The 19,906-nt window shown below is 40.1% G+C and overlaps 1 protein-coding gene across 1 annotated transcript; it reads left to right on the forward strand.

Annotated features, from left to right (window-relative positions):
- Nucleotides 1-2,055: 2,055 nt before the first annotated feature.
- Nucleotides 2,056-19,825, forward strand: LOC308391835 (1-phosphatidylinositol 4,5-bisphosphate phosphodiesterase zeta-1-like; the record flags this gene model as incomplete). The annotated part of the gene is made up of 11 exons (XM_080874592.1): nucleotides 2,056-2,242; nucleotides 3,946-4,147; nucleotides 6,820-6,964; nucleotides 7,225-7,377; nucleotides 9,046-9,234; nucleotides 9,443-9,599; nucleotides 10,635-10,751; nucleotides 14,211-14,383; nucleotides 17,020-17,146; nucleotides 19,405-19,554; nucleotides 19,743-19,825. 11 exons carry the CDS (start codon nucleotides 2,056-2,058, stop codon nucleotides 19,823-19,825), a joined length of 1,683 nt encoding a protein of 560 aa, XP_080730718.1.
- Between the last annotated feature and the right edge of the window lie 81 nt (nucleotides 19,826-19,906).

Genomic DNA, 19,906 nt, shown 5'->3' on the forward strand with positions numbered 1-19,906 from the left:
AAACGATACAGCATCTAAGCTAACTAATTCTCCCCCAGCTCTTTTCTAGATAGTGCAGCTAGTCCGTGTGAGAATAGACTAGCTGCACTATATATATATATATATATATATATATATATATATATATATATATATATATATATATATATATATATATATATATATATATATATCTTATGTAAGACTGCCAAGTTTTCCTGGACAGTTATTAATCAAAGGGATCTGTTGATAAAGTTAACGTAACTGCATGAAACGTTAATGACGGAGAGAGCAGTACTGGTGCCGTCGTGCTGCTCTCATTGTGGTGACAGATGCAGTGGGGTACCAAGCCCACTGCAGGGCTGAGGCGTATGTCTGAAATGTGAAGGGCTGCAGAAGAGAGAGAGATGAAAGCCGTGGAGGGAAAGAGACACACAAAGTCAGAGAAAGTCACAGACATTTTTGTCTCACTGACTGAAGGGAATGACAGGGAGAGGAGAGGGACCAAAATGAGAAAGTTACACAGAGATGTACCCTTAGTATTTGATGGAAGAGATACAGACAGGAGATGGGGGCGATGGGGGGGGGGGGGGGGGGGGGGGGAGGAGGCATGGAGGATGAGAGGATGGGAGAACTTTGTCTAGAGCAAACACCGTGGCTTCTCTTTTATTCTCTCTCATGCTGAGTTTGAAAAAAAAAGTAGTGTTTTAACAGTGAGCTGAGGTAAATGCTGAGATGCATCTCAGGCTTGACATTTCTACTCACTACTTCCTGTGTATTTTTAGAGAGCAAGCGGTGTATTGTGTCTCTGAAACGGGAAGGTAAAATATCTAAAAGGTGACATGAAAAATATTCTAAGCTGTTAAGTCTTAAATGGGCCTAAATCTCACACTTTCTTCCTTCAACACTATCATTATGGAAATTGAGTGTTGCAGAAAGTCATGAGCATTCCTAAGTTTCATGCGTACTATTTGATTTGCAATTTTTTCAATTCCAAAGAAATGATCAGTCTCCAATTTTTATGGTAGTTCCATTTTAATGGAGAGAGACAAAATATCAACCAAAAACACATCACATACAAGTTATGAATTGATTTGCATGTCACTGAGTTAAAAAAAAAAAAAGTATTTGATCTCCCAAGCAATACATCACTTAGTACTTGGTGGAGAAATCACTGTTGGTAAGTACAGCAGTAAGTCGTTTCTTGTAGGTGGTTGCCAGGTTTACACACATCTCAGGAGGTATTTTGGCCCACTAGTCTTTACAGAAGTTAGACCACTCCATGAACTGCTGGAAAACCCATCAATGACTCATATTCAGTGTTCTGGCTGAGGGAAGTAGGTTCTCATCTAACATTTTACAGTACTCCCATCCATTGGCCCCTCAGTGCGGTGAAGTTGTCATGAACCAATAGAAGAAAAACAGCCCCAAAGCATAATATTTCCACCACCATGCTGTGGAGATGGTGTTGGGTCATTCGCAGCATTTCAGTTCCTCCAAGAATCGCAGGTTGACTTTCTTTTGGTGTCATCTGACCACAGCACTTTCTCCCAAGCATTCTCTGAATCATTTAGATGTTCACTGGCAAAGTTAAGACCAGGACCCTGAAAGACCCTTCTTGAGCAGTAGAACATTTGCCGGCAGTGCAAGATTTCAAACCATTACAGTGTAGTGTGTTCTTGTTGACTGTGGTCCCAATTGCTTTCAAATCATTAACACACTCCTCTTGGGTAATTTTGGGTTGATCCACCACCTTTCACCACATTCTCATTATGTTGATGATCTTGTAGCTCATTCCAGCCTTTTGTAGGTCTAAAATCTTGTCCCTGACATCCCTTGACAGCCCTCTCGTCTTACCTACGCTGATAGAGAGGTTCGACAGAAGAAACTGATTGTGTGGACAGGCTTTAGACACATAAGAGTTAAGATCAGAATGATCTGTAATCGGCTGATTAATTATAATCTGTGTTTTACATGGGCAAACAGCCAATCTGTAGGAGCTGGAATTGAGAACAAATAGAGCAATAAGAGTAACAATAAGAGATTGCAAGGCTGTATAATTGTGCACAGGGATAGATGAAGAAAAGCAAGCCCCCCTCCAGGAGAGCTGAAATCCATCAACTCTACCAAGTCTACGCTGCAGGACTGGAAACTTTGAGTGCCCGTGCACTGCTGACGTTCCTCCACAAGGAGCAGAAGGAACTCACAGCAAATGAAGAAAAAGCAGAGAGTTTGATCGATAGATTTGAGATCAACGAGACAGGTGAGTAAAGGGAGAAATGTGGACAATGTCTTTGGCCTTGCTGTTCATCATCATGGGAAAAAATACTCTATTCTTTGGTGTTGTCACGTAAGGATGCTAATTTAGTTGTAAGAGAATTTAAAGGCTGTGATGCCTGGCTGGCAAAATGAAAGAAGGAAAGAAAAACAAATGGAAGAGTAAGGCACATCAGCCTCAGGCTAATGGACCTGGCTAATGGATGTTCTCCAATGTATTGTGGGCTAATTCACACCAACACAAACAGCAAAACAGAGAAGATAAAAGACTTACAACTAGTCTGTGCCATTAATACACAGAAGCCAGGGCTGTCCAAATTAATCAAATTTTAATTTCAGTTAGACTTTTGTCTTTCACTAATTATCAGAACAAGAGCTGTCGAAACACATACTTTTAGTTTACTAACGTTGAGTTGAGTTCAGTTTTTTAAAATGATTTTGGTGTTACTTCTTCTGAATTATTATTAAGTTCAAGTAAATCAAGTTTCCAGACCTCCATTCTAATTGTACAAGCACAACAAAACTGCAAACATGCCAACTGTGGTGTGAAACATTAAAAACAGTAAATAGGTTTTAAAAGTCCTTCCACTTTATTTCAAAGATATATTTCTGCTCTTTTTAAAGTGTAATAAACCCACTGTTTTACCGAAGTTTGAGAGTAATTGAATTAAATAAGATTGTCCAATGATGTTCATACAGATTTGCGTCATAATTAAGGATCCCTAACAGAAGACCTCACTTTCTACCATTCTTTGCATAAACAAATGTGCTCATGTTTTTCTTTTTCTGCACTTGCATGAAAACTGTATCACACATTTCTCTCAACAAACTCAGTTATTCGTAGAGGAATTGCAATTTAAAAAAAACAACGTATTAAATCATACCATAGTTGGTGATTTTATTCAAAATAAATCAGAAAATCATCCAAACTGCTAAATGCAAAAGCAGATACAGTTGGTATGAACCATCAGCAGTGTAGTCAGTAAAATCAACCGTTTTCACAGCAGACAGTTTGTCACAGCAGGGAGAGCTCTGATGGTGGTGAAAGATATTTTATTAATGAAGTTAGACATGGCACTGAATCAGCTTACACAATACCAGGAACCCACAGCTGGTTCACCCAAATGAAATGCAGTCTTTTTTTTTTCTTTTTTAATTTAATGTCAGATTTCTTTCCATTAAATTCATCATTTGAGCTGACTGTTCAGCTGCATGAGTTTTATTCCCACCTCAGACTAAAGACAATTACAGTACACTTGTGACATCACAATTCATTACCAGCAGAAACTTCACAGAGGCTACATCATGGCTCTGGAGACGCTCCACTGGTCAGTCCTCTGCTGTAATCTAATTTCAAATTTCTAAACAGCTATTTGATGGACTGTCACGAAATTTCACCCAGCTACTTGTGGCTGTAGGAGGATGACTTATAATGACTTTAGTGATTCCCTAACTTTATTATCTAGCATGATCATCAAAGAGGTTTATGAATGGTTTATGAATATCTATAACACACCAGCCGTAACTCTACCAGAGATGTTATAAGAAGGACTATTGTTTTACTATTAAAGTAACGTGGTATAGATAGAAATGAAATGCAGTTATCTGGCTTGATTGTAGATGCTGTTCTTCTTCTTTTTTTAATCCTTAAAGATGAAATTTAAGTCTTCTCAATTCCTCCTCTTCCAGCCAGAGAAAACAGCTCAATGACCTTTGAAGGGTTCCTCAGGTACATGGAGTCCAAAGAGTGCTGTGTGTTCAACCAGGCCCACACATCAGTGTACCAGGACATGGACCAGCCTCTTACCAGCTATTTCATCTCCACATCACACAACACCTACCTGACCGGAGATCAGCTAGTAGGGCAAAGTAGCCTGGATGCCTATGTTAGGTAGGGAAGCAATGTTTACATACAGTGTTCCTCTTCACTTAGCAGTATTTTAAAAAGCCTCGCCCAATGCCAGAGGGAGTACTGTGAATATGTTTTAAGGCACTGAAGTTAAATTGAGAATGCTTTGAACAGATTATATCATAAATAGGTTTTAGTGGATAAGTTGAGTATGCTATACCAAGCACAGCAAATGGAAACAACCCCCCCCCCCCCCCCCCCCCCCCACACACACACACACACATACACACACACACACACACACACACACAAATATAATCAATGTTTGGTGTATCCAACCTTTGCTTTTAAGTTTCAGTGCCCTCTGTCTCTTCATATAATCCAAGACTGACTCTATGAAATGGAGATCAGGGTTCTGTGGGAGATATATCAACAGTTCTTAGACTCTTTGTTCTTCTTGCCTCTGAAGATAGTTTTTTTATGATTCCTGGTGTATTTGCTGCCTGTATATAAAAGATGGATGTAGTCAATATGACCTTACCCATCGGTTTCTTAATTCTGACTCATCTTTTTGGCCTTCTCCATGTTATTTTTGTATATTTATTTTTTTTGGAGCCAGAAGTGAGCTACTTTAAATGAGAAGAATAGAGTTCTAAGTTATCAGCTAAGGCTTCCAAGCTTGGTTAGCAAACTGTATTCATAAACTGCACGGCTCCATTGCACAGACACACATTCTTTGACAGGTTGTACCACATACTAAGCACTACAGATTTTCCTTCCCACTGTCAACAAGTACTTGCTCATAGGAGGTCTTCTGATTGTCTGGTGTTTTTTCTCATTTATTTTAGGGTTTTAACCTTACACTATAAAGTACCTTGTGGTGCCTGTTGTTGCATTGCACAGAATCGACTAGTTGTTGTATATGTGCCTTTTCAAACATGTGTTGCCAACAGAGAAGTTGCCGAGTGCCCTCTTGTAGACAAATGATCTAACGTCATAACCCAAAACATAGTTGAAGGGTGTTTTTTACTTCTAAAATTTTTACTTTTCGGTGCTACAAATGCCTTTAGTGACAAGAAATAGCAAACGTCATATAATAAATAATCTATAGATTGTAACATTTTTGCACAACCCATTTATATGTAAAATTATGCCAATACTGGTGAAAGTCTACTTGCAAATTAGCAAATTTAACCAGTAAAATATTATGACAAATAAAAAAATCTTTTTTAAAAAAGCAAAATAGCAGAACACAAAAAATGGCTGCAATGAAGCTCTAAATGCCCTACAACACAACATTAGTCTCCTTCTCCAGGCCTACATGTTTGTCATTTGGATTCTCTTTTGCGCTCTGGTTTCATTGACCCAGTCCTGTGCTGAGGCAGACAGTGAAATTGCTGTGGTGCCTTTATGGGACAATGGAGGTGATTACAAAAGAGGCTGATGGAAGCAGAAGTGCTGTATTTATGGTTCCAGTGAAAGTGCTGAGTTCCCTGGCTGACTGGTAGAGCGAACCCTTCAACCCAGCGGCCCGAGAGCTCTGGTTTACTTAGATAATGATGCAATGATCTTGAGAGGAAAGCAAACTGGCAGGAACAGCAAGCTGCTTTATAGAAATCCCACTAGCTCACAGGTGGGAGAGGGATGAAAATAACATGAAGTGAATGTATACTAGTTACGAGGAATGCATCAAAAATACTAAAATATGCACCCTGGTACTTGTTAAAATGAAGATTGCGTAACTGTGGCTGTGTATGTATCACATTAACTCTCACTTCAAAAACTGTGATATGAGATAATTGTGTTAGGTAAATTGTAAAACATAATGTTGAGAACTGCACACTTCGGTCCCCTTTTTCCAGAAAAAGGTGACACTAGTTTTATTTCAAAGCATCAAAGCTAAAAAGATGAGCAAGCCTTCTTTGGAACTTAGCATTACAATAGAAGCTGAAGAAAAGAGTTAGCTTGGCTCTCTCAGAAGTTCAAAAATGCTTCTGAAGGCACTTGTAAAGATTTGTTTAAAAACGTGTATTTTCACCCAAAACCACTAATGTACTAATGGTCAGTATTTGTAGTCAGCTAGCAATCTGTCAGTGACTGAGACTTATTTTTATAAGTGTGTGAATGGCCTTTGATCGACTTTTTGCACTGCTGACTTCAACCTGCCAGAAAACCCGTATTTATGCAATCTTGTTTGTGTCTCTGTTTCAAGTTTTAGCTGGGCATGTTGTAACTGACTCAGAGCACTATAGTGCAGGTTACCCGATACCGAATGTGAGCACAGATACTTGTGAAGGCATGATGACATCACACCTGGAAAGACTATTTTACTGTCTGCTGTAACTCACCCAAAGAAAGCAAAAGACTGACAGTGTGATACTATGAACTTTGCCTGCAATAACAGAGCCACATTTAACACTTATGTGACATTTTATTACTACAAAGAAAAGCACTTGAAAGCTTACACAGACTTCAGCTGTTTTGCATGCGCCAGGCTCCATTTAAAACACAAATAACTTCTAGACAAGCATTGATTGAAAATGTCTGGAGAAAAAGGCGGATATAAGTGTGTGTCAGTGTTGCATGAAAAAAATATTATAAGCAAAGTGGTTATTTGCCCCAACCTCTTTGTGAAAGTTTTTCTTCCTCCACCGTCAGAAAGCAATCTTGTATAAGATACAGTCTGTACACGTGTGTGCTTCTGTCTGGAACAGTGCTCTGAGGAAAGGCTGTCGCTGCCTGGAGATTGACTGCTGGGATGGGCCAGACACGGAGCCCGTAGTTTACCATGGCCACACCCTCACCAGCAAGATACTTTTTAAGGATGTCATCACCACTGTGGGGCAGCACGCCTTTGAGGTAACAGCATGTAGTTTGTTACATGATTACTGCTTCTGGCGTAGCAGCCAGCTCACTCACTCTTGCCTCTGCGGGCGCCAAGAGACCCTACCGAGCAGCATTTGCTCTCATTAATAACCTCTCTTGCCTTCAAACTGCCTTTGATTTAGCATTTCAGGCCATTCTCTGTGATGTACGACCATACAGAGAGAACAGTCAAGTTGCTGGTAATAGGGTCTAAACGTTCTTTTTTTCTTTCTGGTTTGGATTTTTATTGACAGGTGTCTGCTTATCCAGTGATTCTGTCTTTGGAAAACCATTGCTCCCGGGAGCAGCAGGAGGTCATGGCCGAGTATCTTATCTCTATCCTGGGGGAAAACCTGCTGATAGCTCCCTTGGATCACCCAACTGCGGGAGACCTCCCAAGTCCAAATGTAAGACTCAGAAGATGTGAGAATTAGGCTGTGTGAGTAGCAAAACAAAGAAAGAAAGGAGATGAATCTGTGTTTAACAGTAGAACAGCTGTTGCAAGCGGAAGAATGATGGTGTTTGCACCTGTAAATCCTCATTGTATGCCAGAGCAAAACAAAACAAGAACAAAGTGAGACCTTTTCATCGTCACAAAGGGCCTCATTAGTCTCCCTTCCTAGGCTTCCCAGGCTCCCTGTCCTCCGCAATCATGTGGGGTAAATGGACATCTGCATTTGCAAGCCTCTTTAATCTCAGAGAGTCACAAATCTAACGTAACGTAGTAGACCCTGATAAGTGTCCATCACTTTGAGACTGTTGAGGCACTCGAGCCGACTTCTCCTTTGAAAGCATCTGTCACAGCTCAATATGAAGTGACCAGTATGAAAGACAATGAGACTGCAGTATACTGACTATGACGAGGAGGATAAAGGTTTTGTGGATGAATGTGTGCAGTCTCATGAGAATCTCTTTGGTACTTCTGATTTCTGCTGCAAAAATGAGCTGTGCTCTATCCTTGGAGCACATATTCTCCATATCATTTTTACCTTTATGACTTTGGAAGTAGCAGGCTTACGTAGGAGCCTCAGCTCTAACGGTTTCATCTTGACTATTAACCCCTGCACCAGGGACAGTTTTCATGTTTTAAAATTATGCAGCTTCACACATGCTCAAGTTACTATCTAATTATAAAAGTGGAACCAATCTGTAGTTTTCAGGATTCCCTCATTACTCCTACTAGTTACATCAAAGGGTTTTAAAGCTGTTTACACAACTTTTTCTAAGCTGTGGAAAAGATGGAAAAGCCAGTTGTCTTGGCTCAGTTTTCAATTATCCAGAGTTATTGTGGGATTAGAAATAAGCTACAGTTAATTAACATGTTATTACACCACTTTATTCTATTTTTACTGTCAGTGTGAGGTGAAACCCCCCTCAAGAACCAATTATTCTTTCCTAAAGTGCATCAACATAAGCAAAGCCTCAATTTTAGCTCTGCAGACTATATAATTTTGTGTACAAGTGATGGAAATTTCAAGAAGTGAAGGGGCCAAGTGAAATTATGAAGCTTGTAATTTTTAGACCATATGGTCTCTTACAAGTTGTTAATGCTGGCATATCTGTAATTAGTTTGAATAATTTGCCTGTGCATACAGCATGCATTGACACTCACTTAACGTGGAGCTTCCTCCAGACCATGTTTCTTCTTCTTTTTTTCTTTTTTTTTGGCTTTTAGCATATTGCTGCTCATTGGAAAAGAGAGCCCTTTAAAGTACTAACAGATATGGAGTCCGGACGGTGAAATGCAGGAGCAGATGTTCGATTCGGTGATTTGATACACCTGCTGCTTCTCTTGCTTTTCTTCTTATCTGCTCTAACTGTGTGTATGTACTGTATGCCCCGCTGTGGATGTGACTCTTTGAAGAACAGCGTCTTTGTGGCAGACCATAGCGGTGGGAGTGGGGTGGTTTGTGCAACAACAACAAAAAAACAAAAAAAACAAAAAAAATTTGGTGTTTGTGCCCAAAGTTTGAAGATGCAGAAACAGTTTGGCTGATGCAAATATGTGGCGTGTTTTAAAAGTGCTGTGTGGATGTTAGTTCGCATTCATTCATGTGTGACTTGATCCTGTGGAGGATTGCCAGGACCTGAAGTATAAGATCCTCATCAAGAATAAAAAGCTCAAGCGTCAGATTGAGACAGAGGATGCTGCAGAGGGAGAGGAGAGTGCAAATGAGGGTGAGGAGGAGGAGGATGAGGAGGAAGAGGATCATCAAACAAAAGCAAAGTTCTGGTCTCCCAGAAAGGCAGGGTCAAAGAAGAAAGTAAGTCAGGGTGTTTTTGTTTTTATTTTATTTTTTCCAGTCAGCTTAAAAAAGAAAAAAGAAATCATCTACAAAAAATAATGTTTGAAATGTAAAGGTAAAGGCATTTTGCATGAGGGCAAAAAGGCATAGCTTTCAACCTGGAACTGTTACTGGAACTTCAATGGTGTTTTTTGTTTGTCTCTTCTGTCCTTAATGCATTGAGTAGAAGAAGAAGGTGGTGGTAGCTGAGGCTTTGTCTGACCTTGTTATATACACAAGGTCTGTCAAGTTCATCAGTTTTAGTCACTCCAGGGACAATCAAAACTGTTATGAGAACACATCTATGGAAGAGAAGAAGGCTTGCAAGCTACTCAAAGCTTCAGGTAGAGTCATTTATTGATTTGAAATCATTAAACAGGAGAAGTAGGATTTATAGATTAAAGTAATAAAGGATGCGTATTTGTAATTGTGAATGTTACAAAATATTATTCGGGTGATCCCAGCAGATTTCTCTTGATTTATCATCCCACTTTTGCAAAGTGCTCAGTGTGCATAATTACATTTCTCATCCAGGAGTCTTCGGATGGAAAATGCAATTACAGTATACTGGCTATAAATTCCCAGAACAGCAAAGGCATATTGAACATGACATATACGTTAGAAGGAAGTAATTTTAAGGAATAAAGCATGAGAACAAAAACCCAGAAATGTGACTCGTACTTTCATTGCTGGGGAAGTGAAAAGAGCCCTCAGAGGTTCAAATCAGCGGATAATCAGTTAAAGTGTCAGCACGCCGCTAAGCCGCAGCATACTGGAGAAACAAAGTGATAAAGAGAAATGAAATCTGTTTCCTGCTGAGGAGGAATGACACTTTTCCACACATACAGCTACATTATGAGCTGGTTGACTTGGGTGTCAGCAACCATGAGCAGTCTCTGCAAATCTAGCTCAAAAGCGTGGTGGTTTTGACAATCTCTGCAGGAAAATCAAACAGCTACTGTGTTAAAGATAATGTATAGACTGAAGCTGTGTGCCATGCTTTTCAGTCCTCAGAAGGAGGAAAATTATACATGGATCAAAATGTAATTTCTTGAGACATTATCTTCCCTTTTTTTACATTAAACAGTATAGCGATTCACTTTCTGCAATGTTTTACAATCGCAATTCTTTATATTTGAATAAAAACAACACATTAAGGTTGACAAAACCAAAAGCTTGAGCTGTAGTGTAATGAATTTTAATCATTCCAATGAGAAATAGTGGGATATGTCTATAATCTGCTCAGGACAAATCAAATCCCTACAGATAATGTGTCATGTGGTTCCATTAAACAAATCAACAGCTGTCAAGTCTTAATCGGCATTCTGATTAATGTGACCATTGTCATTGATGCATTGTTTGTCCCGTCTCTCTTTCAGGTTCGGATTTTGTTGAACACAACCAGAAGTTCCTCAGTAGGATTTATCCAACGGGCTTGAGGATGTCTTCCTCAAACTATAAACCTGTGGAATTTTGGAATGTCGGTTCTCAGCTCGGTGAGTTGGAAGACTCACATGGAATACTCAGATACTCGCTCATTATGTACACAAAAGATATTTTAGTCAGACAGCTCCCATTTGAAATGGCTGATTCGTTACAGCAGCAAAGCAGAGTCAGAGTTTGACGTCTGAACTCACGAATGCGTTACAGTAGAGATACTGGGCAGTGATGAGCTAACATCCCCTGTAGCCTATAGGTGGATGCTACAGGCCAGAGGTTGCAGATGGGAGATCTTGCATAAAGATTTATTTTTTTTTTCATCTTAAATAGGGGCAACTGGTTTGTTATGTGGAATTACTAAAGTGATTGTATATACTCTACACATGCACATTCCTATTTGTTTAGAGATTCTGAGATTCATTTAGTTTAGAAAAATTTTCCAAGTGCATGCAGTGTTATCTATTATGCAGTTAAGAAGGCTGCCAGAATTATGGAAATATTTAGAAAGCAGTTAATTAATTAGACCAATCCAATTACAGAAATGAATAGGGCATAAATAATAGATGGTTCCCAAACAGTTTAATTTCAGAATAATTAAAGACACCAAGGCTATGTTCACACTGCAAGCGAAAGTGCATCAAATCCGACTTTTTTGACCCTATGCGACCCATATCTGATCATGGTATGACAGTGTGAACAGAACAAATCCGATATTTTCAAATCCGACCTGGGTCACTTTCGTATGTGGTACTGAATCCGATACATATCTGATGTTTTAGAAAGCGACTGCTGTTTGAATGGTCATGTCGCATTAAATCCGTCTTTTACGTCACTGACACAAGACAGACACCAATTATCAGTGCCAGAGAAGCGCCTGATAAGACATCGCGAACGTTTCCTGGCCATCCCGTGTAGATGTTAGTGAAACTGTTGGGAAGACAACGTTGGAGAAACGTGAACATTTTATTTGTACTGTATAATCTGCAGATTCTGACAGAAATCTGCAACTATCCTTTGAAGCACCGCTCCTCTAAAACAGCAATAAGGATGATTATTAGGCCATATGTCAATAACAAAATAACTTTATAACTTAAAGCAAAATCGGGAAACGTAAAGTCCAAAACAAGTCTTTACATTAAGGGCCATCAGTCAAACAATACTGTGTGGTCTGGGTCTAAACAGAGCGCGTTGTGTGTGACGTCTTCTTTTGCGCATGCGGGACGCTTTGAGCGTTCACACTAGAGCGCGTTTGCTGTCACATTTTATTTGTAGTGTGAACAAGCAGACAAAAAAAATCGGATTTGATCCAAAAATCGTAATTGAGCATTAAGACCTGCAGTGTGAACGTAGCCTAATTCAGCAACTAAGTATTTATTCATATCTTAATGGGCAATAAAAAAAAGATCACATATAATAAGAGGAGTTAATGACTCTTAATGAAATAACCACTGCTTTGCTCTCACTTATGTTTCTTTGAGCGAAACCCTAAAAGTATCAATTTTGATGTGTGAAACTATTTTTTTCCCCCACTGTGTCAACAGGAAAGAAAATACCTTTGACACAAACAAACAAACTGCTTTTTTACTTCGGTCCACTATGAACTCTTGAGATGAAGAAAACTGCAGCCCAGAAGACCGACTGTCAAACTTTAAAGGGAACAACCTGGCCCAGTGTCCTGTCGATTACCTGTGAAAAGAACATTTCATTCCAATCTACAGCCTGACTGCTTCATCTGTGTTTTCCCCCAGAGCAAGTCCTCTCCCGGCCGTTATCACATCTTTTTCAAATCGATTTTCACCCCACTAAATGCCCCCTTTCTTTAAATTACAGCTGGCTTTCGGTCAGAGCTTTTTTTTTTCCCCTCCATATGACATACCTGTCCTCCCCGAGTAACTATGCATTAGTGCATGACTCATCCTTGAGGTAATCTCCGTAAACAGGTTCTTGGCAAAGGACGATATTTGCAACACTCTAAGCATTCTGGTTTTCGTTTGCAGTCTTTTTGCAGTCCAAACAGCATTGACCAATCACATTGGAGAAAGCTTTGGTTCCATGCAGGTTGTGAGTGCAAAATGGGGATTGCATTTGTCAAATTGCAATTTTGACACCAACGGTTTTTGTCTGGTGACGAGTTCTTTAAAATGTAAATGCATTTGTAAGCAATGATTGGGGAACTTTGGCCCGGATATTAGAGAACTATGCCCAAATGCCCCGAGACATTGTCCCCAGAGCTAAGTTGTTGGATTGCAAATCATGCATTTCCAGATTTTGTTATGGTCGGTTTCCATTAGTTTCTTAGGCATTCTTAGAGTTGTTTTTGCCACTGCCTTCTGCATTCCTTTGTCTCTGTCATCATTACTGTCTTGTTGCTTGGTGGGTTTTTGTTTTTTTTTTGCGTTCTTTCTGTTTCATATTTACATTGTTTTTTCTAATGACCTTGTTTTGGTTTTAATTCCTGTTCATTGGTTATTACCTTCCCTATCCTCAAACACAGGGATTCACCTGTGTTTGATTGTGTCCATCTGTGTCTCATTCCAACATGGGTCTCATTCCTAATACGCCCTCTGTGTAAATATAGGCTTGTCTTTCCCTTTGTACTTGTTCCTTCTTCCTCATCTCTGTCCCCAGTGCGTGCCTGTTTGAAATTTCGTCACCTTTTGGACCCGGTTTTATCAGCTCTTTCGATAAAGCTCGCTCTTTGCATTTCCTTTGAACATGTGCATCTGCATTCAGGCCTTAAGCTCTGTTTAAAAATGTAACAGATTGCCTATGAGGTTAAAGTCACAAGCCTTATCTGTCTGACACTGTCTTTGCCAGTGTTCCTGTCACTCTGTCTTAACACATACTCTTCATACATCTTCATCAGTCAGCCAGTCAGTCACTGACTCTGACATGTAGCCTCGCTGATCGCTGAGCCGTGCAGATGGTGATCAAAGCTGCAGGAGTCTGCGGAACAAAGCAGTAGCCTAGAAGGATCAATTGCTGTTAGATGAGCAGAAGATCCACAGGGCTTCGGCAACACACGGGGAGAGCACAGAAAGAGAAGCTGAAGGCTGCAGAGCAACATGGGGGTTCACACCGAATTGTTTCTTTGCATTATTTATATACGTTATTCAACCCTCATCAATGATTTCTGTCCAGCCAGAGAGAGACTTAATCTGGCACTCTATTCTGATGCCTGAAATCTGTAGTCACTGATGATGTGTGCAGTGCACATGCCAAAACATAACTGTGCACAGCAGAACAGCCCACTGTGCATTCAGTCATTGCACAGTTGGTAATTGTGAATGACTCCCTGATGCAATGAAAGCCATTGTTGCAGAAACATTTCAAGTCATTGTATAATTTAACTCTCTCCTGCAGAATGAAAATGAGCTTTAGAAAACAGAAGGTTTGCAGGGATCATCTCAAGCTGGTTGTTTTATCTAACAAGCTTTAGGCATTTGCAATTTTTGCTCCACTGTGTTGTGTCTCCTTGTTTCATTGTTCAGAGACTGTCCTGTGGTGTTTTGCAGTGGCACTCAATTTCCAGTCTCCGGGCTTGCCTATGGACCTTAATGATGGACTTTTCCAGGACAACGGGGGTTGTGGCTACGTCCTAAAGCCGGCGGTTCTCATGTCCACCCAGATGCGCTTCGATCCCAACAGCAGCCACCACAAGCGTAAATCAACATACCTGCTGCTCAAGGTACACCTATGGAGCACTAGACCCTGAATAATCCACTCATGGTGCATTTATGGATTAAGGTGTAACGTTACCGGACTGTCTGTGGGTATGTGTGCCTCACATGCATGTATAAGTGTGGATATCCCTCACAATGTAGGGCACTGTGAAGCAGAGCTCATCTTATTCCTTGCACTTCTTGCCTGCAGTTAAATACTTTCCTGCCGGATGCTCTGAACCAACAATGATGTAAAACTCCCCAAGAGTGTCTGTTTAATTAGATTATCTCCTTTAGAAAATTAGGAAAAGAGAGACAGGAGTGATCTAATGCAATTAGACCTGGGGTCCAATTAATAAATCATCTCTCCTTCATTATTTTAAGCAACTTGGGGGACAGTAATAGCAGCACTTGTAATGTACAAAGCCACACAGCAAAAGTGAAAGAAGCTGCCGAAAAAGCACAGTCACATATCTTTTTCTGAGCTCATAAGGAGAACTGTCACGATTTGATCTTATGAGAAGAGATTTGAGAGATATCGAGGTTTTGTACTGCTGAAACAGCATGGGGAACAGTGCGGGATCACATGAAGTAAAGGCAGAGGAGGGAACATCATTATGTTGATATCAGTTTCATGATCGATCATAAGGCGTGTAAAAATAAAAACATTCTTTAAAGCTTATATCAACTAAACTAAAAGCGCAAACAACAATGAAACAATCTAGTCACATAGGCTTGAGATATCCATTCATCCCTATTAAACCTTTGTAGCACTGAACAAAAAGCCCCCTTTATCTGCAGAAACACTAGACTAGCACTAGTATACAATACCATCGGTCCATCCTCTTCCGCTTATCCAATTCAGGGTCGCAAAGGGACTGAAGCTTATCTCGGCTGCCTTAGGGCAAGAGGTAGGGCCCACACCCCGGACTGCTTGCCAGTCTGTTGAAGGGCTAACATAGAGCGACAAACAATCATTCACACTCACATTCACACTTATGTGCAATTTAAAATCACCAATTAACCTAACACTACTAACTGTATGTGTTTGGAGTTTGGGACTGGACTTACGCAGAGACGGGAAGAACATGCAAACTGCAAACTCAACACACAAAAGCCCGTCCAGATGCCGGATTCAGACTCAGGACATTGTTGCTGTGAGGCAACAGTGCTAGCTACCATGCCACCGTGCTGCCAAGAAGTATTTTATACTAGTATACTTATTGGCAAATTCTTTCAATACCTGATTTTAAATGTGCAAAATGCCTGACGACCATAAGCCTGCAACTATTGAAGTTTTGTTCAGCTTCAGCTGTGCAAAGAATTTTTTTAGCGAAAGGAGTCACCACAGTAAACATTACCTACTGTAACCCTAAAGTGGCATGTTAGCGCTAGCATTTGACACATGCTAAAGTTAGCATGTAGAATGTATCAGTACACTTTCACACCATAACCAGCATGGCTTTATATGCACAGTGTTGCTTTTCTTTCTTTTCTTTTTTATTTGTTGCTAAAACAACAACCACGGATATTATGGATTGGTGTGAATATTAGACCCACGTAGAAGTGATTGGTTGTCAAAGGTGATTGGAATTCAGATCCAACTTTTAGGAAGGATTTAATATTTGACACCTTGCATCATATTTTTGAGTATAATTTTCTGCATCCAGGGACTCCATTTATGCATGGTATAGAGGAAGTTTTCAGCCTTGGCTGAGTTATGCAGTCTTTAACTTATTATTATTTTATGTTTCTGAATAGAATATCTGTTAAACTCCTGTCACATCGCTTTTGTAAATCTTTGAAAATCTGTGTAAATCTTACATCTGACAAAGAAAATGCTTCTTGGTCAGACAGTGTTTTACAAGGACATGCTCAAGTTAAACAAATGCATGTCAGACATTGTCTTCTAATAGAATATGCACAACAACACACATCACGATGCATAAATATGAATGTTGCGTGCTTGTGTTTTAGTGTGCCCAGGGCCCCGCCTTTATTTATTCACGTCATCGCTCTGTATTATTCGATAACTTCGGGGAAAATCCCGCAATCTCAACACAGCCCTCAACTCAGCCCTCAACTCAGTGAATCAGACTCATGAGTAGCAGACGGTGTTGTAACTTAGGTAGGAGTGTTTGGGTTTTCAATCTTCAATCTCAGCATTAAATTATTCATCTGTTCAGGAAAACAATATTTCCTCTTGAGCTTTTGCAAGAGTTTTTAGCATAAAACTGTCAAGTATGTGCAAAAGGTTTATTTAATGATGACTCCAACCTGCTAGCTATGAACTCACAAGTAGGGACCATTGTGACTGTGAAGTATCAGAACCTTTGTGGTTTTGTAGCGTGACTACAGAAGAGGAAAGGGACTGTAATTCTAGGCTGGACACTGTAAGGCTACATCAGTGCCAAGCAGGGCATGTCGTGATAAGTACATGCAGGTTTGTCTTTGATCAGGGCCAGTGAGGGAAAGCTCAGTGTGAGACGACTGCAGATAAGCCTGCCTTTCTCCAGACTAGTGTAATTACAAACCCTCCCTCCTCTTCTCTACTGTTTTCTTCTTACTGATTTTTGATTCTTACTGATTCTTACTGTTTCTGAGATTCTCACTAATCATTTACTTAAATTTACTGTATACCTCTGTGTGTGTTTGTCCACAGGTGATCAGTGGGTCCAACCTACCCCTACCCAGGAGTGGAAAAGCTCTGGACCCCTTTGTGAGAGTGGAGATTCATGGGATTGCATCAGACTCCTGCAGAAAAAACACACATACTGTCAAAAACAATTGTAGGTGGCACAACACAAACTGCGCATATCACAACGTACCAAGACACAGCAATCTGTTCTCCATTATGTTAGATCTAGCTTCACTTTGATCAGTTCAAGTTGTGTTTTGTCAGAATTAACTCTAGATCATTGACACTCAGCTTTCAAGAAAGTAGGAAGGACGGATTTCATGTGTGTATTTGTACATGGGAGTGAGATGAGACAAGGAGGGAGAGAAGGAGGAAACAGAGTACCAGACGTAGCACTAGAGTGAATACATCTGGTACTCTGTTATGATGTTCATATGAACATTAATCATATAGTCATCTAATAAAACAGGTAAGGTGAATACAAATGTAATTTTGGATTGAGAAACTTGATCAAATTGTTTAAAAGAATTCAGCAAACCCTTTAAAATCCAGTCAACACTGGTCATGTGCTGTCATCTGTGAGTCTGTTGATTGCTGGTCAGTTATCCCAACAGCTTTTAAATTCACTGTTAGATCAAGTGTTTGTGTTTTTTGTGGTCGCTCACCTTAGTGAGCTACAGAGCACTGCAGTGAAAATGGTTGAAAGTCCAGTCAACACTTTTCTGCAACATTAGCTTGCTAACTGCAACAGAAACTTGAAATGTTGCTTGGCATTTGACATTGAGGTCTTTGCAGGCGACAGCCACTTTATGTTTAGCTTGCACACATTGCACTGGGCACAGGTAAAGTTAAAATGATGGCAGGATTGTCAGGAATGGAAGGCTGTTTTGGAGGGACTACTGCTTGGTAAACCATCTAAAAGGTAGTTTCTCCCTGCTTCACAGTGAGGCATAGTTGGGCAGAATTGATAAATAGTATTAAATATTATAGAAACATGCTCAGAAAATGGAACATGTGCAAAATTGGAAATATACTATTTATACGGCAAGAAGAGTGTACATTTCTAATGAACTTAAAAGTCAGTATTTGGTATAAACTCCTGAATTTTTCAGGACAGCCTGAACTCTCTTAGGCAACGTTTCTTGTCATTTCTCTAAGTAGTCTTCAAGAATAGTTCTAAAGGCTTCTTGAGGGACATTCAACGCTCTTCTTTGGATGCTGGCTGCCTTTTATTCTGTTCTGTCAAGATGATCCCATACTCATACTCTAGAGAGGTCATTGCGTGTTCTGCTACTCAGGTACGCTTTTATTGTATTGGCAGCATGTTTGGGATTGTTGAAATGCTAAACAATAAGGCTATTTTCAATCAGATTCTTTCCAGATGATCAAAATTTCAAAATCTTTGAGAACTATTGCTCAAGACTACTTTAACAAAAAGACAAGAAAGTATGGCTCTTTGGAACAAAATGTAGAGAAATAGGGGGTGTTTCGACAATATTGCGCAGTACTGTATTTGTTAATTTACCACTTGGTTGATCAGCAGCTTGGCAGAGTGGTAAGAGCGGTTTGTACCTGCAAAAATACTGGCACGGTAGCATTGTTATTCTTATTGTGACATCTGCATTTGTTTCAAAGCAGCAAGTGAAAGCGATTAACTCAGGTTGAACAATAAGCTGAATTAACGGTAACTTTACTTTTTGCACAGGTTGTGAGCGTGTATTAGCGTCAGAGCACTCAAGATGAGCTCAGGCGGTGTGTAATTTCAAAAGCCGGTGACAACTTTAATACCACCTCCTGAAACAAGTATTTTAACGCGTAGCTACACTTTTGACAATAATTTCATGATAAAGTAAAAGTCAAGTTTGTAATATTTTGAGCTCGCCTGAAGACAGCTGGAACAAGCTGAGAACCCAACAGTGTCATATTATCACCCCATAAAACAGAGCTTGTTTACTTGTTATTTATCTGCCACTGTACATTAGAATTCATTTGAAGTTGTGTTTCTGGCCTCCAGGTGAATATAAATCACATACTCTGCCTTTGAAATCTGCTTTTGGGCTCCACTAACTTATGACAAAAATATATTTACAGGCTCCAAAATGCTTTCCTATGTTCATTAGCTAACCACTTTTCTTTGTCTGTCCTAAGTTTTAGCAGACTTCAGTGGATATGTAGAGCCGTTTTATTCAAATGATGTAAGACTGGTTAAAGTCAAAGCCCAAAACCATAAATTATATACCGAAAACAATGATCTTTGTAGGCAGGTGATAAATTTCTCTGTGTTCATCATTACAGTTGACGTCTTTCACATAGAGGTAGCGGTGTGATCCAGTGTTTGATCCAAAAATGTTAATTAGCACCTCAAAGAAACATTAACTGACTCTAATGAAGTTGTTAATTCTGTTCTAGCTCTGAGTCCTCGCTGGGATACTGACATGTCCTTCACGATTCGCTTGCCTGAACTGTGCCTCGTTCGCTTCTGTGTCAGAGATCAGACCGGCATTCTCAGCAGTGAGTTTGTAGGCCAGTACACCCTGCCCTTCAAGAGTCTGAAGAAAGGTGAGCCAGCAAGTGCTGGAAGGTAGAGGGTTGTAGGGCAGTCAGATGAAGGGCTAAATTACATCAGGTGACAATGTGGGGCATCATTGTATTTCCCCTAAATTTCCAGTGGTTTATCTGTGCTTCGGTTGAGTTTTTATGGAAATGATCCTGTATGACCATACGTACTGTTCTTTTCAAACCTCCAGGCTACAGGTGGGTGCCTCTCCAATCCAAAGACGGCTTCAGCCTGGATCCAGCCTCCCTATTCGTCTATATCTCGCATTCCTAAAAAACACACCTCCGTATCAGACTCTCTCACACGGCGACACAGGCACACACGCACACCTTGCCAGCAGATAGAGAAGCGTGG

Source organism: Rhamphochromis sp. 'chilingali' (assembly GCF_963969265.1).
Source record: "Rhamphochromis sp. 'chilingali' genome assembly, chromosome: 2".
NCBI lineage: Eukaryota > Metazoa > Chordata > Actinopteri > Cichliformes > Cichlidae > Rhamphochromis > Rhamphochromis sp. 'chilingali'.